Below are 27,968 nucleotides of genomic sequence, written 5' to 3'. Positions count from 1 at the left end.
GAGTCTAAATTGGGGTTTACTGTACAGCAGTCATGGGTGGTGAGCTGCTCCTTGGATAAGTCTGAGCTATAGACAACAAGTTCAAGGGGTTAGAAGCCTAGTCTCTTTTCTGATTTCTCAATCTCCCTTTTATGTCCCCTTGTTTTGGATCTGAATCCCTCATCTTGGGAATCAGTTATGATCCACTGACTTTCCTGTCACAGCTTTAAGCATTTCTATCAGATTTTATGGTGAATTTTAATAAAGTCATACCCAGTTTATCATTTTTTTAAATATTTCCCTGTAAAGGGGCTCTCCAGGTTACAGAGGAAAAGACTTACAAAAGTTTGACACTATGCAAATTCTCAAATTTTTTTCAAGATAGGGTAGTTAGATACAGAAATACAAATATCTTCAGAGTTATGGAACTATGGGTAGCAGCTAGTTAATTCAAAAGACAACCAGTCTTCAAAAAAATATTTACGTGTAAGGTCCCAGCAGTAACCAAACAGACACAATTGTCTTTAAGAACGAAGGCTGCTGGTTCATAATAGGAGGCCACTTAAGAGATTTGCTTTGGAAAGTGACAAGACAGAATCTTCTACTGACTCTTGTAAAATGCCTTATCAAACTATTTAACATCCATTGATACTTTGAGGCCATCAAAACTAGCCATTGGATGTGGGACAGTCTAATTCTGTACTTTTGTAACTACACGAAGATAATAAATGGATGTTCATGTTAATCAATCCCCATTGAAATTGTTTCTGACTTGCGGAAAAATCAGTTTACGGTTCTCAGGAATGGAACCCTTGCATATTTGAGGACTGCCTGTACATTATTGCAACTTTATGAATCTGCATATTACACTAATTAGCTTTCCATGGACACAGCATATCAAATTCAGTGTTGCAGGTTTTTGTTTACATTTTATACTACTTTTAATAGCTTATAGATGTTGTAAATTGCTCTTCTGTATTATTATTGTTGTTCTCCCCATTATAACTAAAATCATTTGTAAAGAGGGGTCCTGGCATTTAGACCATACTTTCTCATGTTGATTTTTTCCCCCTGATTCTTATTTTGACATATGAAATAAACAATCTTTTACAATTCTGTGCCTCTGTCCCATTCATCCTGCTACTTTCCCTTCCCCCTCCTTCAAGAAATGTAGAAATTCAAGGTTTGCAGAGATCATGGAGAGGGTTAATATTTTAAATAAAACTGACAAAAGTGCATTATATTTCAGGAGTGACAGTTCCTTCAGCTTCTTTCTATTCTTCTTCGTATTTATCTGTCAGTTTGCTGTCCATGTTCTACAATCAGTAGGAATTCCACAGTGGGGGAACTGGTAAGTATTACTTTCTAGGTCTCAATAGAATTGCTATATGATTGTTCTCAATAATTAGAATAACATTATTTTCTTGGCTGGTTGATTTGTTGTTTCAATTAAATTGATTTCTAAGGGAAGTTAACTGAGTTCAGAGGAAACCTGCATGCATTCAGAGTTATTCACTTGATTGATACAGCACAGAAAAAGGCCCTTCAGCCCAACTCGTGCTTTTAACTCTTTCCTTGTTTGAGCCACTTATAGCCAAGGCTAATTTATTTTTTTTAGCCTGTGTTTGCATGTTTACTTTAGGAGCAGCTGCCACTAGAATAGGCTCAAAATTGAAGAATTGAGATTTTGTCGCACTCACTTTACTGATCTTGGGTCAGAAATCAAAACTGAGACGTTCTTGATCTGGACTGATCAGTGGCACAATATGCAGTGCAGTCATTGTGTATCACAACTTATTTTGCTTGTATACATCAGGTTTTGGGACTTTCATAAGTGTTTTATAGTTTCAGGAAAGAAATGTGGAGCATTCAGAAGTGTATTCTGTAATGAGGGGAAAATGTTTTGTGCTTTAATTTGTAAGATGTATTTGAAATCTTTAGAAAATCTAGACTTTGTAGATCTCTTATGTAGAAGTGTTGATACTTGCATTTTAAAAGATTACATTAAAGTCGTACATTTTAAAAGATTACATTAAAGTCATCTTTTTCAGTGGTTGGATTTCAGCACTAACAGCTCTTAATAAAAGTATCCCTGTCGGTGTTCTGATGATGATTATTGCAGCAGCTTTTACTGGTTCATCTGTTGTCTCGCTAATTATGTTCAAAAAGGTAAGCAATTGTTACCCATCCATCGTATAGTAGCACTTCATTTCATTTTGGTATTCATTAGATTATCAATTATTAAAATTGAAAGCATTTTTACAGGGGGGAAAGATTTTTATACCATCTTTCATTATCTGGTGTTTGAAAATAAAATATTTGAATGTGTAAATTTTCCAGAGTTCTTGAATTGTTATAAAACTGGTATTTTTCAAAATAATCAATCTGATACTTGTGAAATTCTGAAGGATCTCATTAAGTATTTGGGGAAAACTACCCATTTTACATTTCCATTTTACAGATTCCTGAGTTTGGAACTAATAACTTTTTCTCAAGACTAATTTGTAAAATGAACCTGCTGATCAAATAACTGCCTTAAAAATTGCATGATGTTTCTATAAATTAAATTTGCCTAATATGATCTAAAAGTAATAGATAATTTTGAAAAATAACCAAGAATGTTTGGATTTGAAAGGAATTCCTACTTGCACCCTTCAATTACACTGAGTCCCAGATGATTTCCTTTTGATTTATTTGGGTTTTTTTATTCTTAGGGTAATGACTGAACAGTTTTCTGTTACTCAAACTATGGCATTTGTCCTCCAAATTAAGAAGATTGCATCATCCTTTGGTAGTTCATTGAAGCAGAGTAATCCTTGTATATTTAACTCTTGTGGATTTTGATAATCTCTAAATCAATTTGAAATGCTTTAAAGCTTAAAGTCTGTATTTCTAGAATTATTAAATCTTTTAATATCTGGCAGAGTTTGTCTTTTGCTCAAGCCACAACTACTATACATTTTTTTTTATTGCTGATTTCATTCTGCCCATCATGGGTTGAACCAGGTTTTTGCAGTCTCAGGTATTCAATCCAACCTGAACTTCCAACCACATGTATTCCCCTATTATAAACACACCCCATTTCAAATCCCAACATTGATTTCTTCCACTCATCTGAAACCAACCTGTATAAATATTGCATTGGCTTTCTTGTCAGCCTCCTGAGCCATAATCCTCTGTAACCTCCAGCATCCCAAACTTCACTGCTTTTATCTTAAGTTACACTAAGTTCTGCTCATTCATTATTTTGCCAACCGACTTAGTCACTCATGTACCTCCAACATATCATTTAAAGTTTTCTCACTTGTTTTTAAGCCCCATCAAATCTTGTCACTGTCCATCTTTTGACTTTTGAAGATCTTCAAGGAGTTGTCTTCCCTCTCTACTTAAGACTGCACTGGAGTCCAGCTGATTTTATGGACACAGCTTTCTGCAGTGGATGTTAACTCGCAACTTTCTGACTGAGATTGTTTTTTTAATAGAGGGGATGGGTATCCCTGGCAAGGCCAGTATTTATTTCCCTTTTCCACTTGCCCTTGAAAACGGGGTAATGATTTGCCTTCTGGTAAAGGCACTCCCACATTGCTATTGGGTAGGAAGTTCAAGGATTTAGATATTGTGGAAGGAGTGGTGCTGTATTTTGAGTCAGGGGTGTGTGACTTGGAGGAAATTCCTCTCCCTCCCCCCAACGTGCTTGCTCATTTGTGTCATGTATGTTACTTGTCACTTAGCACCATGTGTCTGATTGTTATCTGGTTCTTGCTATGTATAGGCATTTAAATGTTAAATTTCCTGAGGGGCTGCAATTGAAATTAACTATTTTGCATTCAGCTGTGAATATTCCCAGTTAACTTGGAGTGAAAGGAAGGTTATTGATGAAGCAGCTGACAGTGGTAACACAGCCTTTAGGAACCTCTGCAGTACTGTCTTGGAGCTGAGATGGTTGATCTCCAGCAATTGGAGCCATCCTTCTTTGACTTGCATTTTGCCAGGGTTTCTTGATGTTTTACTTTTTTGTCAATGTTTATATTAAGGTTGTAATGAGGTCCTGACACATTCAGTCAGGCATGGTGGTGAACAGTTAAATGTCCAATGGGAATAATTGGCTCCCAGACCATCCCCACCTTCAATAATGGTTGAGTCTTTCATGTGAGGACCAAAGATGAGGCTGATGCATTTGCAACCATCTTGAGTCAGAAATGCTGAATGAAAATGTAATTTCTGCTTCCTTTCTGAGCTCTCCACTGTCACAGAAGCCTACTCTAAACCAACTTGATTCACTCCACAAGATGTGAAGAAATGGCTGATTGCGCTAGATATGCCAAAGCCACACAGACCAGGCAATATCCCAACAATAGTGTTAATGATTTGTGCTGTAAGTAGCCAAGCTGCTAGCTATTCCAGGACAGCTGCAATGCTGTCAATTCCTCGGCAACATGGGCTCTTTAGTATTTTTGCTTAATGACAATAACTTGAGGAAAATGCTGCGGTTGTAGATCGTGGTCAAATCCAAATCTGCTGCTGCTGATAGCTCTCAGTGCCTCCTGAATGCCCACTTTTCAGCTGCCAGTTGTTATGAGACTATTAGTATGGTGATAGAACGATGGAGAGTGCCTTTTGTGTGGATGGGACTTTGTCTTCACAAGGACGGTGTGGTAGTCAATTCTGTCAATACTGCCTAAGATATCAGTCACAGGTAGATTGGTGAGGTTGAGGTGAAGTAGGTCTATTGCACCTTGGTTCAGTTGCCAGCTGCTAAATATCCACTTTGCAGCTAAGTCCTTCTGGAATCTGCCAGCTTAATCAATGGTAATATAACTTTGGCATTTCTGGCAGTAGGCTTTGAAATCTCCCACCAGAATGTATTCTGTGCCTTTGCTTCTCTCTGATCTTCAAAGTGTTGCACAACATAAATACGGATTCATCAGCTGAATGGGTGGTAATCAGCAGGAGGTTTTCTTGGGCTCATTTGACCAGTGAGTGAAGACACTAAGCCATTGCTGAACTAATGGTGTTTCCAGGATCATATTCATCGTCATTCCCTCTGAAAGAGATAAGTTGCCCATGTTTCTATCTTTTATTTACTGTCCAGATAGACATTGGATAGTGCATGTTGTAGCTGTCCGATCAACATTTTCAAGCTCTGCATCGAATAATCTATGACTAATGGTGAATCTTAAAGCAAAAATTAAAACGGGCATTAATTTCTAAAAGCCTTTCCAGAACTGGGTAATTAGAAAAAGGGGAGAAATATGTATTTTCTGATAAATGACAAAATAAATTTTTGTTTTGACAGTATTACCCCAATTCCAGAAAAGTGTGCGTAAATTTCTTTAAAAAGTAGTCTTTTAACATGGGGAAGAATGATTATGTCCTCATTTCAAAAATAGTGATTGGTTGGAATTGCAGTTTTTAAGATGTATAAATTTGTGATGTCTTACAATTTGCAACTGCAAACTGAATCTGCAGGTGGCAGTCTGATCACTAATATAGGCACTGTGGCCCAAATTTTGTTGCTTGAAAAATATCCTGCATGATATTTTTTTGATGTGGAAGTAAATTTTATATTCTGTGAACTTTCCATTTATTATTGTCTTGAATTCCTGACCATCCCCACTTAGTTACTTGTTTGGCGGTATTTTGCTTTTCGATTATTAATTAAGGATTTTCTTCCTTAGGTGCATGGAATGTATCGTACTACAGGAGCTAGCTTTGAAAAAGCTCAGCAAGAGTTTGCGACAGGAGTAATGTCAAACAAAACTGTACAAACCGCTGCAGCAAATGCAGCCTCTACTGCTGCTCGTGGTGCTTTCAAAGGCAACCAAATCTAAAGGAGGAAGGGAGCACACCAGCTCTCCAAACGCATTTCATCTAATCCATGTACCACTCCAGTCATTACAACCATACTGATATCTATGAACATGATCTCGTCATAACTCAGCATGAACCTTTATATGGGGGAAAAAAAATTTAAAAAAACTTCATGTAGCCCTTGAATTAGGTTTTCGCATGGGCTAAAAAATGACAAACAGTACTCTTATACTTGCTTGACAGAAACATTCTTTTTTAATTGCTTTTTATTTTCCATAGATATTTTGGATCATACTGACCTTTTTTCTCTTTTTTGTTAGCTAAGCTGTAAATAGCATGTTTCACTGTCTCTTTAATATTGTATTTCTGAATTACTGGAGAATCTTGCGTCTTCTGTGCTACACTGGATTGCTGTCTAATTTGCACGCAACTTTGTGATATTGAAGAATTGTTTGTACTACCAGTGTACATTTGGATTGGAATTTTTTTTTGTGTGAAGCATCACCTGTAACTGCCCTGAAAAAAAAACACTTCCAAGTCGATGCTCAAGTACCTTTAACCATTTTTATTTTTTTGCAATTTTTCTCTTTACTCTCCTACATTGCCTGTTTAACTAAAAATGCCATCCATCATTCTTATACATTTTAGTGCTGTAATCACACGGTTGATTTACTGTTTCTATCATAATTGAATACATGATCTTAACTAAGAATCCTAAACTGTTGGAGTATAAGCTGTGTAGCACAGTGTAATTTGATGTTAAATACAAGTGGAGTGAATTGTTTGAAATGTCTTTTGGAAATTGAACTGCAATAATTAAGTATGTTGTGCCTTCAACTAATACAAATTGACAGTGCAAAACAAATTCCTGCCATAAGAGTCCTTGAGAAATTTGAATTCTACTTGTAAAAAGGGTTGTACTTACCCACTTTAATTGGATTTTTAAAAAAATCAACCATTGGCATGCTCAGTAGCATTTTGGGCTATCGCTGGGCATCTAAGTTCATTGGATCATGTTTTGGGAGTATTCAATTTTGTTTCCAGTTAAACTATTGCTTTAATTAGATTTCTGAAGGCTGTATGAATAGAAGAGTTAAAAACGGTTGAATTGACTGCTTTTTAAAATGTGACATTGATAAGTAAAGCAACTGATTGTACTACTGTTAAATGTTTCAGTCTTGTTGATCAATGAGATCATCTCATGCTTTCGCGATGGATGTTATTATGATTGATTAGCTGTTGATTATGTGTCTAACCCTTTTGCAGGCCTAATCTAGAAGTGGTATATATTTTTCTTGTTACTAGCAGTCTTTTTTCCCCTCTCTGCTGCTTCCTAAAATCAGCAATGCCACTGAAGAAAATCCTGCTTCTAAGATGGGCCTGAAGAAGAAAGGACTTAATTTTGAAGAATGGATACTGTATTATGTGGCTGGATTTGGTAAAGTAAATGCAGTCCCTGAAAATGGAATTGTATAAAGTTATCTTGTGTATACAGAATTCTTCAATACTAAAGTTAATTTTAATCTGAAGTGCTCATCAGATTTCAAAAACTGGATTTAGTCAGCTAATCTATAATTGCAGGAGTGTTTGTATGTAGACCACAAACACTTTTGTACTGCATTTGCAATCCTGGTTATTACAGCGTAATGTTACAGATCTTCCTGCAATGTTGGATCCCATTTTGCTTTCCATTTTATTTGACTCTGAAGAGCTATTGAAGTGTACAGTTTAGGGTTTGTGTGTGTTAGCTTGACTTTTAATTACAGTTGATAGTAAATTATTTGTTTTATTTCACTTGTACATCAAAATTTTTCTGAGTTGCCGTATAAATTGAATTTTGAGGGATAATGTATACAATTGATCTTATAGGCAGTTGTAACATTTTTTCAGAAATTCTAGGCATATTATGGATCAGAATGTACATTGTCTATAGTATTATGACTTAGTGTTGAAATAGATGATTTCAATTAGTGTGTATAAGTACCATAAAATTACCACTACTACTTCACCCATGACTATTAGTACCAGTCAAGAGAAAGCAGTAGGTTTTGTTTACTCCACAATTGGAGCGTGACATTTGATGCAACCAGGAACACTCTGCAGCTCTGGACACAGCACCATCCATTTATTAGCAGGCACAGTCAGAATATCTTCAGAAGTCATGCTTACCTGTGAATGACTTGAGACGAATATAGGATGGCAGGCAAGGAATTTATAACGCAAACTTTAATAACCCTTGCCCCCTCCCCCACCAAGCTTTGAACAAATAAGTTTGTAATAAGCATTTCCTCAATTACACATTTTTAACCAAATTGCAATTGAAATATATTTTTAAAAAATTGTGAATGAAATCTTGATTTGTACGATATTTAAAGGGTTGATTATGAATATGTGAATGGAGTGCTTTTTAGTAGAGTTATCATTATGACCAAATATCTTGTTTCGGATGGAATCAATGCCTACAAATGGTAAGTGACAAATTGTTCTGTTACTTGTACTTCTGTTAAATGTTACACTAAATGTTACAAGAGGCACTGAAGGGAATATTATCCTTTGTTAATTTATATAATTAGTGATATTGCTATATTTTCTACTTTAAATTTGTGTAGTACTGTGATATACCTTAACTAAATTGTAAAATGGTGCAAAATGGCAATATTTGTTATTAAGCTTTTGGGTATTCAAGACTTAAATTTCAATGGTGGTACTTGCCTTGAAGTGAACAGAGAGAGTAACTTGAGCAAGCCTTATCATCAGGCTAAACGTAGATTTGGACTCTACTATTTCAGTGGTGAAGATTGAGTTTATGTATCCTCTGGGTTGCTAGTATCTTAAATTAATTGGTTTTGTTAATGAATGAAGTTATTGATCTGAGAATCTATTTATTTCTAAGTGTTAATTGTGGCTTGTTAATTTGTGTACTTTTAGGAATTTTGGTGGCTTATATTTGTAGCCTTGCCGTTTTGGAAAAAAGTGCAAAACTTGAAGGAAGAAACAGATGATGATGGAGCATTCCTATTTTTCTGTTTAGAAAGTCGAGGTGATTTACCTGACTACAGAGTAAATATAACCTAGATTTCTCTTAATAAGAAATGGAGAAACATTTGAATTCTATATATCCTTTTCACTTCAAAGAAGCTTAAGTCAATCAGGAAAGAGGCTTAATTGGATTTATAGATCCTTACCGTAATCTACATGAGCACTAGCAGTATGTCAGCAGCTCAGTTGTAGTTGAGCCATCTGATGTGGCATGGAGTTGTACCATGTAACTTATAATTGAGAGCACATGGATCAAAAAATTGATAATGCTGAGAAAGTGCAGCAATTGTTAGTAATCTAGATTTCAGACATATGTTTCCTTTTGGTGGTTAGGGTAGAAAGAATAAATTTGCACATAGAAACATGCATATTTCTTTCACAGAGTGGCTGTATGCTCCCTTCAGGCTTTAAAATCGCACAGACATGGAGAATTCTCAATAGTTTGTCAAGAGATAAGTAAGGAACTTTCACTAAAAGAATGAGGAAACCACTTAGTAAAGCAGAATCTATAACTGAACAGGCTAACATGGTTTACAGTTAAACATTAAAGAATGGAGAGAATTACCTGCTGGAAACATTGTGATCAAAGCAGAAGGCTGAAAGGCAAATAGAAGTTCAGAAGTGAGTACGTTAAGACAGAGCTTCTGAAATTACTTCATGGATTTGGAGGGCATCTTTACCAATTGATCTTTGATATTTAGCAAAAAGATACGAAAAACAAAGTGGATGACAAGCCTTCCGACTGAAGCGTTACATTGGCAAATTTATTTCTCAGTTTTTATTTGCTAAGACTAGAATTCCAAGTTAAGAAATGTGTTGACACTGTCATGCGTGGCTTACTTGAACATTGAGGAGTAGCTTTTTGCTAAATATCAAAGATCAACTGCATTGCAATGATTAAACAACAAAAACATTGAATAGACTGAAAATTAAAATTGCACCCTCTGGTGTGCTGTGAAACCATGCACAAGGACAAGCGTCAATGCTTAATCTGTGAGTTTGCTGAAGTCAGCCAGGTAATTAAATTGAAAATCAAGAAACTGCTGATGCTGAAAATCTGAAACAAAAACAGAAAATGTTGGAAACACTCAGCAACTCAGGCAGCACCTGTGGAAAGAGAAAGAGTTAATATTTCACATTGGAGACCCTTTGTCAACCTGAAAATTTAATTCTTTGATGGAAGTGCCTGTTTATGTGGAAATTAGCAAAGACCAGATGAGATTTAGTTTTGCTCTCTGCCTTTGGATACAATACAAACGTATGAAAAATAATTATTTAGGCAACATAGCAGCAAAATTCTGATTCCCAGGAAATTGTATTGGTCTAGAGAAGAAAATTAACAAAAAGAAGAATCTTAATTAGCAAAAAAATTACGAAAGAGAAAAACAAAGTGGATGACAAGCCTTCCGACTGAAGTGTCACATTGACAAATTTATTTCTCAGTTTTTATTTACTAAGACTAGAAATCCAAGTTAAGAAATGTGTTGACACTGTCATGCGTGGCTTACTTGAACATTGAGGAGCTTTTTGCTAAATATCAAAGATCAATTGCATTGCGGTGGTTAAACAACAGAAACATTGGATCACTGGGCTATTTAAAATTTTACTTAAAAGTTTATAAATTATCATAATTGGATCTATTTTGATTTGATTTGATTTAGTAATGGGAGTTCATTAAGCCCTCTGAAAACTTCTACAAGGAAAGTGAAGGAAGACTTGATACTGACACTTATTCATAAACCTGGCTTGAAACTGAATTTCAGAATTAAGCATTTTAAAATGTGGGCATTTGCCAGGAGGATCATTTGTCACGCCCCACGTTCATCAGAACCAACTGATACATAATGTTTCTTCTTGTCCCATCTAGTTGACAGTATGAATAAATTAATGTATTTTGTCTTGAAATGTTTTAATCTAACTTCTGTATCGAGCAGTTTGATCTTTCTACAACTAGATGTGGTGAAGAGTGTGTCACATTATTCATTCTTTTGGGTATAGTATCTCAATTCGTTAATGCTTTGAGTACTATGAATCTACAGTTCTCTGGCTTGTGAAGAAGCTGCAGAATTAATTTTTGCAAAGAAAACCTAACAAGAATATTGTTATAAAATGGGATTTTTTTCTGTCTTTTTACCATTGCTTCAGTTAGATAATTTTATTCCTGGATCCATTATTGCCATTTTGATATTGATTTTATACTTTGAAAAGTTCCATACAGCAATTAAACAACCAGATTAGTGAGGGCATGTTTACTTTTAGATTCTGTTGTGAATGCTAGCCATTTTTGTTTTGAAAAACTCCGGCTTAGTTCAATGCTGGGATTTGATAGTTAAAGTCTGACTGGAAATTTGCAAACCGATACATATGCAGGCAAAGTTTTGCAGTTCTCCCAGAATGGTTTTTCTGGGATATAGGACTTTTTGAAGAAACTGGATGATGTAATGGGAAGCCAGATGCTTGGGTTTTCTAAAAGGGTGAAAACAAATGGACCAAGAGGATATTTACATTCAAGCCAATCCTGTGAAATTCTTTCCAAATTGATGTTACCGCAGCATTAGTAACATTTTTAAAAAAAACTGTAAATTCAAGTGCAATGAAATAAGGCAATATTTGACCAAGGAATTTTGCAGTGTGATGTATTTATGTTCTAATTTGGCAGAATGTATAAGTTTTTGCACAGCTGCTAACTTTTTCAAAATGCAGTGTTTTACCTTGTTTAAGTCAACTGATCATAACATTATGATTTGTAAAGTTATGCTTCAATAGCAATTTTTTTCAAAAAAATAACATGTTCATCCTTCTATAGTAGTCTGTTAAGCCTAGTTTTCATTCATGCACTTGAAATGCTAACATGAATATTTTAAGTATTAAGTCCATAATCATATTGCATTGATTTATTAAAATCACAGGTATTTATTTGTATATTTTGTAAATTGCATTCTGCCATTGTTTGGAGTTGCAGTACACTGTATAAATGCGCTTTCCACCCTATAATAAAAACAACCCTCTGAAGAATGGTTCCAAGCTTTTTATTTGTTGGTGTTCACTTTTTTTTCTGTGTGATACTTTGAAGGATATGGCAACTAATTCTAGGAAGGAACAGTATTTAGTAAAATTAAGCAATTTTGTTGCAATTTCATATAACTATTACAAATTCAAGGCTGTTCCATGATTATGGGCAGATATTTCTAAATTGCAGCATCTAATCTGAAGGATTGCACATTTGAAACTTTTATCTCTATTTGAAAGAAGGAGAACATGAAGAGGAATGTAAAAACTGTAAAATGTAGAGCTATAGGAAATGCCCAGCAGATCTGCTAGTGGAGAGAGTGAAACTAGCCAACATTACAGACGGATGACCCACAGCAGAAATGACCAGTTCTGTTAATAGTCTGGAAGGTTGTAACCGAACAGAAGATGAAGTGCTGTTCCTCTCACTTTTGTGTTGGGCCTTGTTAACCATAGAACCATACCATAGAACAATACAGGCCCTTCGGCCCACTATGTTGTGCCAACCTTTAAACCACGCCTAAGACTATCTAACCCCTTGCTCCCATATATCCCCCATTTTAAATTCCTCCATATGCTTATCTAACAATCTCTTGAACTCGACCAATGTACCTGCCTCCACCACTACCCCAGGCACCCCAGTGAGTTCAACATTTCTAGTGATAAACATTTCCAATATTTTGTTTTCATTCAGAGATTTCAGCATCTGCAGTATTTCTCTTTAGATTCTTCCAAAACGATTCTGCTTCTTCCATTTACATCTCCACTGGAGAGATCATTTTTTTTCTTGTTTCATTACCACACACTTTTTTGCCTTCATTTAATCTTTCTGTTCTTTTAGCCTTTTCACTTCAAACTTATCTCTAATATTTACCAACTCTTAAGAAAATGTCATTATCTGTTGTATCTATTTCTACTTCCACAGATGTTGCTAATCTGTTGCCTATTTCCAACAGCTTGTGTTATAACTTCAATTTCCAGCAGCCACAGCATTTTACTTTTGTAACCAAGGTAATTTATATTTAGGGTTGTGCATGCACTATTCAAATTGAACTATGCAATAAAATAACCTGAATGTATAACAAAGTTTCTTTCACATGTGACTTGCTCCACAGGTCTTCTGATTTTTAAGGATGACGTGAAACACCTGAGATGAGACCTGATACAAATTGTTAATAAACTGCTTTATTTTGGAAATGTACAGGGTTGAAATTAAACCTATTGAGCACAAAGTAGGTTCTAAATATTCTAATTCCTATGGATCTTCATTTTGGATTCTTGCCTCAATTCAACATAAAACTAAATCCCATACTACCATGAACTACTTAAGAATACTTGTTCCTAAATCAACGTAAGGTCTGTTCAGTAAGTCAGTGGAAACAATAGTGAAGTATCATTTGTGAGTGCTTATTAAAGGATACTGACCCTGTAGATAGCTCTGTGCTTATTTCAGGTTGTTAGGATAATTAGGCTGGTTTTTGGTTGCACCAGCAATGATCTCAAATGTCCTTTTTCTACTTTTTTGGAGGTTTTCTATCTGTATGGTCGATGTCTTCATGGGTGTTTGCAGTTGGGGCAGCTGAGTGTGGTTTGGTAGCACCAACAAGGTCAAGGTGAAGCAATCTCAGTTTTAAAGGGGAGACGGTTGCAGTGGTGTGTTATCTGTTACAGCATTTCCAGGCTACTACTGGATTATGGCCAGTGGTCTACCACAAGCATCAGTGCTGGGCCTCTAGGCTAGTCACAAGTGAGGTGCCAGATGACCATGGATGGCAAATGTGACACCTTAATTAAAGAAGGGCAGCAGAGATAAGCCAGTTAATTAGAGGCCTGTGGGTCTAATGTTGGTGTTAGGGAATCCCAGCTGTTAATGCATTCAGTGAGTTGGATATGAATGTGGAATGTATGATTAGTAATTTAGCAAATGACATCAAAAACATCACCAATTTTCATAAGAGGACAGTCTGTCTTAGGCTATAGAATGAGTTTGATCAGTTTGGTAAGATGGGCAGAGCAACAGCAGATGAAATTAAGTTACACACTTCAGAAGTACTGATAGGAGTAGGACAGACACAGTGAATGGTAGGGCCCAAGAGAGTATTGAGGGGCAGAGCGATCTTTTTATAAAAAGTCCAAGGATCCCTGAAGGTAGCAGCATAGGTAGAACTTTGCTTGTTCTTACTTTGTGTTGTTTAAGCCCATCATCATGATGTTCCAGTTCTTCTAATCCATTAGACTAGAGCCTCTTCAACAGTGAACAGTGGAACCTTTGAATGTCAGTCATGTTCCTGCACCTGCCCCTCTCAAAACAATATTTACCAGTTTCTTTCACCTTCTGAGAGTTGCATCTTTTCACTGCTCTTTTCATTTTTTTAAAATCACCATGAGAGCTTCCTGTTTTGAGTATGTACAAGAGGTGTGATGAAGAATGCATCTTTTACAATGTTAACTGACCTCCCAATATTATGTCTTTTTATAGTTGTCTCTCCAATTAGTTTCCAAACGCCATCGTGAAGAAAACAGTTGCACAACTCAAAGCCTCATTTACAGTTATAAAATGCACACAGCTTTAATAATCCAAATTTGCATTCAAATTTCAGCATTTTGGAAACATAAAAAGAAATACATACAGCACAGCTGAATTTTCTCATTATGTAAGCAATATAGTAAATGGCCAGCTTGGACAGTTTCTGGGTTACTTGGCTCAATCACTAAACCAGGTTTGAGATTACCACTTTGTTTATAGTTACAAACACCTTAGCAGTATAGTAGTAGTGGTTACTGGTGTCACAATCAATTTTAATGTTACTAAAATATTTGTATTGGAGAGCTGTGATTAATTTTTACTTTGGAGTTTGTGTTTAGTAAATCTCATCAACAGGCAGAAAACTCTGTTGAAGGATAGAAAGAAACAGTGGTAATTGAGCCCTAATTATATAGTATATCCAGCTGACCATTTAACAATCAACTATCACAGTATTTCATCATGACGGCAGAACCTGATCATTACAGTGTAAATAGCGTGCAAAGTAACTTTGAAAGAGGGCTGAATAAAACCATTGTTTATTAAAATTTATTACACCGATTTCCCAATTCGTACCTCAGCATCTAACAACGCAGAACCTGAATAGTGTATGAGGTTAATATAGCAGAAATGTCATTTAAAAACAATATTGATTGTTCATGATTAGCGGTTGAATGTTACATCCTTTTATCAATCATTCTTTATGTACATATTGAATTTGGTACAATAAAACTACATAGAAAATGATGAAAACCACAGACTTGTCAAAGGGCACAATGGCAGTAAAAGAAAAAGGCACCAGCACCCAAAAGGTTCCTAAAGCATTACCAAATTTGCTCCTCATCGGTTCCTACAAATTCTACACTACACCATAGTAGAAGCACCCCACCCCAGGGTGGTGGGTATATGGAACAAGCTGCCAGAGGAAGTGGTAGAGGCAGGTACAATTACAATGTTTAAAAGACCTTTGGAAAGGTTCAAAGATAGGCTCAGGTTTTGAGCAATATAGGCCAAATGCAGTCAAATGGGACCACCTCAGGATGTCACCTTGGTCAGCATGGATGAGTTGGGCTGAAGGGCCTGTTTCCATGCTGTATTATTCTATGACTCACACCACCTTTGCTTTCTCCAAAGATAGGTCCAGCATCTGCACCTAGGTTGGCAAGGGATAACAAGTAAGGGTTATATCTGCCTCCCTTTACTCAGCAGCAACCGTTTTTTTGGCAGCTCTGCTCAATCCAGCAATCACTTTTCAAAAGCCAAAGCACAAAGCTGGGGATTTGACTGGAATTTGGAAATCTGAATATTATTTGATGATCCCACTTTGTCATGTCAAAGTGAACACCTGAGACCACTAGTTTAATAACACTGTTAAGGAATGATGAAATATTGCTGGATAAAGGGATATTTTGTCTTTACAAAGTGGCTCCTGAAACCAAAATGAATAGTCCCTTTGCATCAGCCCTAATCAAAATCCATTCTCCTTCTACCACGTACGAATGCTCCATAACAATTTCAATTTCTTTATTAATTATTGCACATATTTCACACACGGTGTAAATTTTAAATAATGGCTAAAATATTAAAGACTATGGCACATAACATTAAACATATTGAGTTACTTAATGAACATAAGCCAGAATTCTTTTTACTTAAATGTGGTCAATGTATAATCACAGAGCTAATAAACACAGGTTTATCGGCACAACTAATATTTGGCAAGCCAGTTTCTGCAGCCCATTCACTTTTCTTATTCACAATCAGCGTACAAAAGCCTTCCTTCCTATTTACTTTCACAATAGTTCAGTTCAGTGGTTGCACCACCAAGTTTTAGATGCATCTTTGCCATCAGTGTTTTCATACCACAGATAACAAAGCTGATACATTTTTAAGAATACGCAACTTCTGTTTTGGCTTCCCAAGCTCCATTCTCCCCATTGTCGCACTTTCACAAAATCAATTATTTTGGCAATCTTGAAGGATCTAAGTTCTAATAACTCTCGAATGGCTATGATGTGCCTTACATGAAATAATATAGGGGAGAATTTTTAAAAATCAAAATCAATTCCTGAAACTTTTGCACCTTACAGTATCATATCTAATTGGCAGTGGATCCTTACTAAGTCAATCCAGAAAAGCAAGTTTGATAGGAAATGGCACCGAATACCCCCAGTGGTAGTTTGCATTGAAAATTGCCCATGTAATGGTAAACATTACTCAAAGCATTATGCAATAATATTAAAAGGTGTGATGGTTCTCAGTCATTCACACTGGTATTAAGCATTTTCTTTGGCAACTGCCTTAAATGAGCAGATCACAAATAGCATCAAAACTGAAGCAATTAAAAAGTTTAACACTGAGTGATTGGTACGGATCATGAATACCAACTACCGAACTTCAAGTTGCTTACAAAACAATGAAGCTTTCTTCAAATGGGACAGATTCACAGTTCTTGGAATGTTAGCTTCATGCTTACCTTGGACTTTCATTGAGCTACATGTTTGTATCAATTACGACCATCTCAAAAAGTATTACATAAAAGTGAGGTGCATTAAGACAAGTTTTATCTACTCGATATTATTCGTACGCCATCGTTTCATTGTCTAATAATTTTAAAAAGTTTACAAAAAAATCCTTTCAACTGAAGAGATTGATATCTAGGTCATACTTGAATCTCCTCTTCATTTTGAACCTTTTGTCTTATTCATGCTCCTGGGCTCATGATTATGCCATAGGTAAAACTTTTCTATCAGTCCACCATAAGGGTAATGTGGAACAATTTCATGTATTGTACCTTAATAATTTGGGTGACTTTCTTACTAAGGTGCAAGACCACCCATTCAATTAAAGTATGAACTTTTTTTTTGGCTTGGAGCTTGTTTAGTGAATATGTTGGTGAAATTGGAAACAAGATCCATGCTGCACATATTTCAGAAAGGCTCTTGGTTGTAATATTAGATGACGCAGGCTGCATTCCACAGTGAATGAAATTTTAGACTTGAAATTGTTTTCCTTTGACAATTTAGAATATTTTTCTTAATTATCCATCAGTGTTTGAATGCACATAAAAGAAATTCAGTCACCTCTATAATGTGAAGTGGCTTTGACTTAACTCTTTACACATCCAATACTATGATGCAGACAAGTTTTTTTTAAGAAAGGAAATCCCAGAGTCTATAGCAGAAAAGAGGAAGTTCATAATTTTCTCCATGAAAGCTCTGGCTTGGTGTGAGACATTTTCTGTATTATCAGTCTTGGAATGGAAGTAAGGTCCAAATCTGCCACATATATGCACATACATGAATTTTAAATTCAATGGGAAGAGAGTTAAGTGGCCAAAATTTCTGGTGCCCCATTTCAAAAACAAATAGAGAAAGACTACCCCAAAAGCTGAAGTGCAGGGTGTTTTCTCACAGCAAGCAGATGAGATTCTTCCCTTCTTCAATTTCTTCCTGTACTTTATCACTAGATGTCGCAATTTCTGCTTGTGCAGATAACACTGCACAGAGGAATGTGAGGACTGTACCGCCAACTGCTGTGTAAAAGGCCCAACCCAGAGAACAGGCACCTAACTGATAAGGTGAAACATCTGGTCCACAATAGTCCACCACCTTCTGAGAACCCCATCCAGCAGGATGCAGGATCAGGCCAAGAATTAGGAAGAGGCCTGAAAGAAATAACAAATAAAATACTTAAATATACAAAAACATCACATGGTATTGCTATTCAAGCATTGTGTTTTTTTAAAATGGAAAAACCTCTTGCATCTAGCTGCATGATACACTTTTCCAAGATTTGTTCACTTGGCTTGCTTTCTTCTAAGTGCTGACTCATGCTACATAGAAGCAATTGGCACCTTCAGTTGTGTAGCCAACATGACTATTTTTTTGTGCATAAAGCCACATAGTGAATATTATCAGGATTTTTCTTCTTGACTGTGTGATCACCAAAATTCAACACCATCCCGAGCTTGTCAGAAGTCCACCCTTACTTAGAGATAGAGATCAGGAGATGAAACCTGTTAAACTGTTCCACAGAGACTGTGATAGGATACAATACCTCCAACTCAAAAATTGTTTAATTATTGCCCTCATTCATCTCTGACGCTGGTCACTACAAGCAGCACTGAGCTACCCAGAGTCTAACCCTGCCAACAGGTGCAGACAAGAATTTTCTTACTGTTAGTTTGCTAAAGTTGAACAGCCATGGGTGCACAGAAAAAAATTAAAAGTTTAAAAGCTAAAGATTAAGGCCAGAAGCAGTAATTAAAATGTCTGCTTCATGTGGGAGTTACCATGCAACTTGATAAATATTTGAGGACTTTTGGAAGAATAGTGGATTTACTTTGATTTATAACATTCCTTGTATGTATTTGATAGAATCTCCTTCATTCCTTACATGCAGGCTTCAATGACTTGCAGTGTTTACATTTCTCAAGCATATCATTTCAGCAATATTTCTCTTGCTTTTTCTTCTGATACAGAAAATAAACATGAGAAATATTCTACGTCAAAGGCAATTTATATGCAAATATCCTTACTCTATTTTAAACAAAATTGTAAATCAAAATAAGGTGAATCACAATAACCCTCAAATAGAGAAGGTATACAGTATACAGTACAGCCTGTAATATGTCTTTGAGATGGGATCATATGGAACATTACCGTAAATGGCAATTTTGGAAGCTTGTTTGTTTTCTTTCTGCTGTCTTATGTCTAAATTCATTTCAGAATTTGAACAAAATTCTATCTACAACAAATTGGCAGACATGTACAAAAATAGTTGTGGCACAACTGCAACTTGGGTAATTATATCTGAAATTCTTGTTTAAAATATGTAACGTAAGACTGTATTAAAGAGTCACATTGCAAAAATCTGCTAAAGGACCAATTCACTCTAGTTTATGTCAGTACATATTATGATGCATTTAAAAGGATGTGAAGGATGTGGAATGTTTCCAGTGACTCTTGCGTACAATGTGATCCCCCAATGTCTATACAAAAAACTCAAAACATATTTGATAATATTAAAAAAAACCTAATCTTTTGTCCTTTATGGAGAAATATCAATTATGATCTTATTCTAGAACCAGGTTAACTCCAGATAAAATGTTGGGGTTGACTAGAAGTGGCAAGATGAACAAACACAGTGACTGGCAAAGGGCACATTTAAAGCAGAAGACACATGACTATTTTTCTCAGAGGCGTCAATCACAAAGGTTCTTCCCAAACATTTTCTCTTTCTGCCTCCTATTAATATTGTCACCATCATTTTGTTTCACTGTACACTTAAAAAATTAATATATTTCTGATAATTTAAAAAGAATTTAAGGTTTAAAATATGATTTGTGTAATATAGTGTACCGGTTTTATTCAGCAACTACCATTTAAATAGCATTTGTAATATAGTACACTGTACCTATGCCTTTTACAGGGGCATCAAACAAAATTTGATACCAAGGCTCATAGGAAATATTAGGCTGGATGGCCAGAGGTAGGTTTTAAAGACCATCTTAAAAGGAGAACAAAGCAAGAGGTGGGAGTGATTTAAAGATGGACCCGAGTCCTTGGCAGCTGATGTCATAGTCACCAATGATAGAACAATTATAACAGGGGATGTGTGAAAGATGAGGATGGCAAGACTGCAGATTTCCTGGCCACTTAAAGGGCTGGAGGTGGTTGCAGAGATGAGGAGGGCCATGGCCATGGAATGATTAGTAAACGTGTTACTGGACTAGGATGTAATGCTGATACCCCAGCACAGGCATGGAATGTGCTGGGTTAAATGGGATGTTGCAAGTTAGCAATAGGGGCTGTGGAGTTTTGGATGAACTCAAGGCAGAGTACAGATGCCAACCAAGAGAGCACTGGGATAGTCAAGTGTAGAAATAAGCTCAGCAGCACCAGGATGAGTCAGGGCAGGAATATGGAGGTGGAAATAGGAGCTCCTAATATTAGAAGCAACTTGTGGTTGGAAGTCCTTGAATGCGGTTTCATCCCCCAATTCCATCTCCTTAGGGCCTTGAATGGTCTGCCTTCAAGAGAAACCAGTGCAAATTATTCACAGGTTAGGTCTGGACAGTTAAGAATGGAATTAGTTGAAGGATGCCCCTCAGCTGTTCAGTAAAGGTGAGGGATTGAAAGTTGGATGATGGGGTCTTAAAACTCAAAGACAAGGATAAGAAAGGATATCTTACCCAGGTGTTTAAAGACCAACTACACAGAGTACAGGACAGGTATGTCCCAGTAAGAAGGAAGGATGCAAGGTAAGAGAAACTTAGATGTCGAGAGATGGTGAATTTAGTCAAGAAGAAAAGGAAAAGTATGTAAAGCTTAGGAAGCTAGGATCAAACAGAGCACTTGAGGATTATTAAGAAGTCAGAAAGGAACTCAAGAAGGGAATTAAGAAAGCCAGGAGGGGCCATGCAAAGTCCTTGGTAAGTAGGATTAAAGAGAATCCCAAGGCATTCCATACATACATCAAGAACAAGAGAATAACTAGGGAGAAGGGTAGGACCACTGAAGGATGAAGGAGAGAACATGTGCTTGGAAGTGGAGGATGTGGGCGAGGTCCTTAATGAGTACTTTGCATCAGTACTAACCAAGGAGAAGGACATGGAGGATAGGGAGATCAGTGTGGAGTGTGTTAATATGCTAAGGCATTTTGAGATAAAGGAGGTACTGTTGGGTCTCTTAAAGAGCATTAAGGTGGATAAGTTCCCAAGGCCTGATGGAATATACCACAGGTTATTGAGAGAGGCAAGAGATGAGATTGCTGGGGCCTTGACCAATATCTTCTTGCCCTCCCTAGCCACAGGTGAGATTCCGGAGGATTGGCGAGTAGCTAATGTTGTTCCATTATTCAAGAAGGGAAACAGGGATAATCCTGGTAACTATAGACCAGTGAGTCTCACATCAGTGGTACTTACTGGAGAGGATTCTTAGGGATAGGATTTATGAGCACTTGAAAAACCATAACCTAATTAGAGACAGTCACCATGGCTTTGTGCAGGGCAAGTCGTACCTTACTAACTTGATTGAATTTTTTGAGGTGATGAGACTGATCAATGAAGGTGGAGCTGTGGATGTTGTCTACATGGATTTTAGTAAGGCATTTGACAAGGCCTCTCATGGGAGGCTCAACCAGAAGATTAAGATGCATGGGATCCATGGTGAATTGGCCATTTGGATTCAGAACTGGCTTGCCCGTAGAACACAGAGGGTAGTGGTCAATGGGACTTATTCTAGCTGGAGGTCTGTGACTAGTGGTGTTACTCAGGGATCCACACTGGGACCACTGCTGTTTGTGACGTATAAAAATGACCTGGATGAAAAATGTACATGGGTGGGTTAGTAAATTTGCAGATGACACGAAGATTGGTGGTGTTGTGGATAGCGTAGAAGACTGGCAAAGCATACAATGGGATATAGATCAGTCGCAGATATGGGTGGAGAAATAGCAGACGGAGTTCAACCCGGCCAAGTGTGAAGTGTTGCACTTTGGGAGATTAAATGTAAAGAGACAGTACACTGTTAATGGCAATACTCTTAAGTGTTGATGAGCAGAGGGATCTTGGGGTCCAAGTACATAGCTCCCTGAAAGTGGCTACACAGGTTGATAGGGCAGTAAAGAAGGCATATGACATGCTTGCCTTCATTAGTCGAGGCATTGAGTTTAAGAGTCAAGGAGTTATGCTACAGCTTTATAAGAGTTTAGTTAGGCCACATCTGGAGTATTGCATTCAGTTCTGGTCACCCCATTATAAGAAGGATGTCAAGGCTTTGGAGAGAGTGCAGAAGAGGTTTACCAAGATGCTGCCTGGATTGGATGGCATGTGCTATGAGGATAGGTTGGACAAACTTGGGTTGTTCTCTCTGGAGCGGCGGAGGCTGACGGGAGATCTGATAGAGGTTTATAAGATTATGAAAGGCATAGATACACAGCCAGGATCTTTTCCCCAGGGTTGAAATATTTATTACCAGAGGGCATGCATTTAAGGTGATAGGGGGTAAATTCAAAGGAGATGTGCAGGGCAAGCCTTTTTTTAAAAAAACACAGAGATTGGTGGGTGCCTGGAATGCGCTGCCTGGGGTAGTGGTGGAGGCAAATATGATAGGGGCATTCAAGGAAGTACTTAGATAGGCATATGAATGTGAGGAAAATGGAAGGATATGGACGTTGTGTAGACAGAAGGGATTAGTTTAGTTGGGAATTTTATTACTAATGTAATTCTGGGCCAAAGGGCCTGTTCCTGTGCTATACTGTTCAATGTTCTATACTGTTCAATGTTTTATACTGTTGTGTAGAATGCCATTAGTGATTTTGATAAAGAATGCATCAGTGCTATTGCAGTTGTAGAAATCTGATTTGAGGTGTTCAAACATGGAATCCAAGGAAAGATGGGAACAGATTTGGGAGATGACACCATATTCAAGGACTTGAGAGGAAAGGGAGTTTGGAAATGTGTCTAAGTTGCAAGGACAAGGAAGTTTTTTTTGAGTACGATTGGTGGTGGGGGGGGGGGATCCTTATTCTTCACATAACAAGTTATACTGAAATGCAAAGTTGTGAGATAAAGATGAGCACTTGAATTGGCGAGGCATAGAAAGAAGTTTATGGATCAAGTGCTGTTGAATGTGATTAGTATACATAAGTGCTTGATGGTCAGCATGAATATGGTGGGCTGAAGGGCCTATTTCATGCTGTATAACAATCGGAAAACAGAAAATACTTGTGAAATAAGCATGTATGCTACAAAAGAAACATTTATTTTCATCTGGTTCAAGAAGATAGAGGAAGGAATTAGTTCCTTAAATTGGAATGAAGAGGTGGTACAGGCATGAGGTCCTTACTAGAAGAATAGTGAACTCTAGGTAGAAGTGGCTTGGGGGATTGTATGCCCTTTATAACAATGGTTTGTGTTAATTCCTTACATATATTCTTGGTTAATAGGCCTGAAGTGCAAAACCAACCTTAACTAGACTTTCAAATTTCCATTTCACTTAGAGATGCTGGATGTCAGAAATGTAAAGGAATCCTTGGTATCGCAGGCAATGAGTTTTTAAAATTAAGGCTTGGGGACAGATGAAACAGAAGAGCAAATTTTACTATTCATCAAAAGTGACGTTTGGTAATATTGTGAATTTAGTATAGAACCATGCAATTGGCAATGCCACTTAAGAAATTTGTTGAAATTACCCAAATCCATTTCATGTAAAATTTATTTTTATGTCAACTTTGGAATCCAATTTACAGCACCCAGAAAGAATACATCTATTACAGTTTCCCCATCCTACCCTGGTTCTTTGGTTCCAAGTGGTTAGATACTATGCCACATGCTTAGTATCTCACTATAACACCTTAGTATCTTTTGGTCTATTTCAAACATTAAAAGAAATAGCGATGAGGAGCTTCCCCAACATCATGGACTGACTCAACAAAATCAGGAACTTTCCTTCCCAAGAGGAATCTCAGCTTGAAGAAATTTACTTAAGAGAATTTGTATTTTATCAACTGAAGGAGAACACCCGATTCATTAGGAACATTTGGACTCGAAGCCCATGGGTGTGTAATGAGGAGAAATTAGCAAATGGAATCTTGAAGCAACGTAACAGCGCAGACAGAGTTTGCTCAGTGTCAGCCACTGAAACCTATGAGTACAAGTGGTTAAATTACCAGATTAGGAATCAGGAACGTAGACTAATAATCAATAGAATTTGTTTAAAGCTTGGCACAGAATTATGAGAATTTGAATTAAATTTTTAAAAAAATTATATAGCTGGACTTAAAAACTGGTGTCACTAAAGTGCCCATAAAGCTATCAGATCATTAAAACCAAGCCGGTTCACCAACGTTCCTTTCCTGACAGAGTGTACCCATGGATGATTCCAGTCCCAACTAATACAGTTACTGCCTTCTGACACGGTCTTGCAACTCCCCTAAATTCTGCTCTAAATATCACTGATCTTGCTGGTGATGGCCAGAAATAAAAAAGAATTTTAAGAAAAATCTATCAGTACTTTATTGGCAATTTGGATTGGGCCTCAGCTTTCAATTGCACATAATTGGCATAATTATGATGCAGTTCCCTTGGTAACAGAATTGTAACTAAATGGAAAATGGACACATCGTAAAGACACATTAGCAGAAAACAGCCTCATGCATATATTTACCACAAAGATCAATCAATTGTTCACTTCCACTGAAAGCAAACAGTTGTCTAAACAGTTCCCACATCTAGTAATTTATCAGCTACAAAGATCAATAATCAAGCATTCAGCTTCATGTTCCTATTACATTAAAGATCCAATAAATGTTTAGTTTTCAAGCATGCATGCTCTCTTCAATTTTTTGTCAGGAGGACTTAACCACTTCCACTCATTGGTTTCATTGGATTGAAAGAGCAAAGAGTTAAAATGCTGACATAGTGTAACAAAGAGCTTAACACAATACACAGGGTTCATAAAATTATAGAAAATTGCAGCAAAGGATGCCTTTGGCATAGGTGTTGAAAAATCTATTGAAATAACCCCACCTTCCTGCTCTTCACTCTGCAATTTTTCCCTATTTAGATGGGAATTTAACCTGATTCAGTTAGAGTGGTTGAAGATCAAAGTGGCAATAATAGGGACGCAGCTCAGGAAGGGGAGAAGTAGTTTTATGTCCTATAAACTTAGACAGAAAAATGAGCAAATAGGATATGGTGGTAACGCAAGTTACTTATTAAAAATCCACTTTTAACAAAAAAAAGATGGCTGTCATGCATTTCAAAGATGTAAAATTGAATTAAATTCATTAACACACACTTTAGGTTCCCCCACTGTTCCCGCAAAAAAAAACAGATGATGACTTGATATTTATCATTCCTGTAGTTTATCTAAATATTATGTCACATATGTATTACACTATGTGGGCAGTCAGGTAGTCAGAAAAGACCACTGAATAAAGTAATTATGCCTTCTTTGAGCTTCAAGTTTCATGTGTATTAGTCTGTACATTCTGCAGTGGACTTTGTTACAGGATATAACCTGAGTACACACACCTCAGTCTGTACATTCTGCAGTGGACTTTGTTACAGGATATAACCTGAGTACACACACCTGACACCGACAATGAGGATGAGATAGCAAAGAATTAGAGTCATCAAAGTGATGTCATAGAGAATTCTGAATGACTGCAAGATTACATTGGTAGGACAAAACTGAGGTGCAGACTCGTGCACATAAGAAAAGTAGCAATGCTAACACTTGTTCTGGATAAAAAGACAAGCTTTGTAACTGTTGCAGTGGAAGACCAGAAAAAAAAGCAGTTGGACCCCAGATAAGTTGTATTGGAAACCTCAGTGGTTATGGCACACACAGGACCTCTTCCCACATCTAGCAATTCCAGTGAATGTTGTTATTTGTCTTGGAAGGCTAAGGGAAATAAAGCTCAGAATGAGGTTACATGCAGACAATAAAAGCTACTGTAACTGTTAGTGGAAATAGAGTCTTTTATTTATGCAAAATTGAATGATTGATGTCCCTTTTAGCAATGCAATAGAAAACAATTTCAACCCAGCACCATCAGAAATTGCAAGAAGTTAAAAGTTTGGAGTCCACTGTTGGGCATAGGGATAGACTTTTAGCAACTCTACATTTGTTCAGAAAAAAAATCCGCTGGAGCATTACAACTTGTATGGTTTTGGATAGGGTACTGTGAGGTTCCTTATGGGCAGACCAACTGATGTGCACATCCAGTCCAAATTACTAAACATGCAATATCTAATGCTCAAATCGGGCATGGAAGATAGATACCACCATGGTAATGGCTCCTAAATAAGCTAAGGAATTTTAACAGGCCAAGGGACTTTAGTGTAAATGTGGGTTACAGACCCTCAGCAGGGGACAACTGCGAGACTCTAACCATTAAGTCTTGCTCACGACTATGAGCAGCGTGAAAGGCAGGCGTGGTGGGAATCCCTGCTCTGGTTCCAATGAGAATCATTCAACACAAGTATATCAACTTACAGCAGCAAGATGTTTTAACTGTAGCAAGCAAGGAAGCATAGTGTCTGTAAATAGTACATAAACCAAAGTATTAGTGGAAGCAATAGCAGTTAAGCAGTGTCACAACAGAAAGGAAACATTTCTACAACAGAAAACCACTGAAGGTTGGTTTACGTAAAATTCTGGCAAATGGTTAATGCAAGTAGTGCATTTTGGTATTGGTCACTATTGTCACATGTACTGAGGTACAGTAAAAAAAAACTTGTCTTGCATACCGTTTGTACAGATCACTTCATTACACAGTGCATTGAGGTAGTACAGGGTAAAAACAATAATAGAATACAGAGTAAAGCATCAGGAAAGTGAATTGCAGGTAGACAATAAGGTGCAAGGTCATACAAGGTAGATTGTGAGGTCAAGAGTCCATCTCATCGTATAAGGGAACTGTTCAATAGTCTTATAAAATCATTTTTAAACAGCATATACACTACCACTGATAATATTTAAAAGAAATAAGATTAAAGATCAATAGTCAAGACATTCATTTGAATTTGACACTGCCATTGAATTCTTCACTATGGAACAAGATCTGTAGAGCCAGAATAAAAAGCACATTAAACTGAGAGCATATTCTGATGAGACCTGGAGAACATTAGGACAGATACAATGTGTTGTCTTCCATAAATGCAAAGGGGGGGGGGGGTACCAACTAGAGTAGCTGATCATGTGAGCAGACCAACTCTGCTAGAAAGAGATTTGCAAAAAGAGTGGAGATGGAGTTGTATTTAAAATGAATAATCCAATAGCAGGTTTAAAGAAGCTTCTGATACAATGTGAAGATATGTTTAACGATTCATTCAAGGATATTAAAGGCGTTACAACAGACACGTTAAAAAAATACCAATCTGTTATAAACCAAGACAAATGCACTGAAAGCTTTGGTAGATGCAAACAAACTGGAGTGACACAGGTTATCAGCGAGGTTGAACAATACTTATTGTGGGGTTACTGACCATCTGGCTTTGTAAAAAAAATTATGAAGTGATACTTAATAGAATGGTGGATGGTGAAAAATACCCTCTTCTCAAAGTTTCAAGATAGTCAATACAGTGGACTGAAGAACCCAGTTCTGTGTTGTAGCTCCGTGACTTTATTACTGGATCTGGAAATGTTTGATACACTAACAATATTTGGACATCTGGTCATTCTTCAAGTTCAACACGATATCTTCACTCCAAATATCAGCATTTGAAAACCTGAGGGTCTGTTCAATTTTGTAAATACACTCCATCATTTATGCTTTATTTAAAAAAAGGGAAGCGATGCAATATATGGAAATACATGACATCATTTATGCATAATGTCATGAGTGTATTATTGAGTACAGGGGTCAGAGTACAATCATTGAGAAAATAAATACATCTTGTTTCTTGCATGCATTAATCTATATGCGCTGCAATATGCTTTGTTAGAGATTAGGAACTCACTGCATATATACCTTTCATATCCTGGACTATCTTTTATGATAGAACCTCACCTCTGCTTTACATCTCGCAGATGACCAGTATTGATAGAGGTAGCTTTGTATCTATGGATTCTACTATTGGTGTGGCTAACTG

The 27,968-nt window shown here is 36.9% G+C and overlaps 2 protein-coding genes across 2 annotated transcripts in view; one reads left to right on the top strand and one right to left on the bottom strand.

Moving 5' to 3' along the window:
• Positions 1-11,835, top strand: part of scamp1 (secretory carrier membrane protein 1) — a 42,111-nt gene extending 30,276 nt beyond the window's left edge. The window contains exons 7-9 of the mRNA XM_052020683.1: positions 1,229-1,330; positions 2,031-2,148; positions 5,658-11,835. Coding sequence (XP_051876643.1) covers positions 1,229-1,330; positions 2,031-2,148; positions 5,658-5,810 — 373 coding nt within the window. The 3' untranslated portion in view covers positions 5,811-11,835. The remainder of the gene's footprint in view (positions 1-1,228; positions 1,331-2,030; positions 2,149-5,657) is intronic.
• Positions 11,836-14,406: 2,571 nt separating this feature from the next.
• lhfpl2b (LHFPL tetraspan subfamily member 2b) overlaps positions 14,407-27,968 on the bottom strand; it is a 71,373-nt gene continuing 57,811 nt past the window's right edge. The window contains 1 exon segment of the mRNA XM_052020691.1: positions 14,407-18,029. Coding sequence (XP_051876651.1) covers positions 17,773-18,029 — 257 coding nt within the window. The 3' untranslated portion in view covers positions 14,407-17,772.

The sequence above is a fragment of the Pristis pectinata genome, chromosome 7 (genome assembly GCF_009764475.1).
Source record: "Pristis pectinata isolate sPriPec2 chromosome 7, sPriPec2.1.pri, whole genome shotgun sequence".
Lineage (NCBI taxonomy): Eukaryota > Metazoa > Chordata > Chondrichthyes > Rhinopristiformes > Pristidae > Pristis > Pristis pectinata.
The sequence above is the reverse complement of the archived record's forward strand: the minus strand, read 5'-3'. Positions and strand labels throughout refer to the sequence as shown.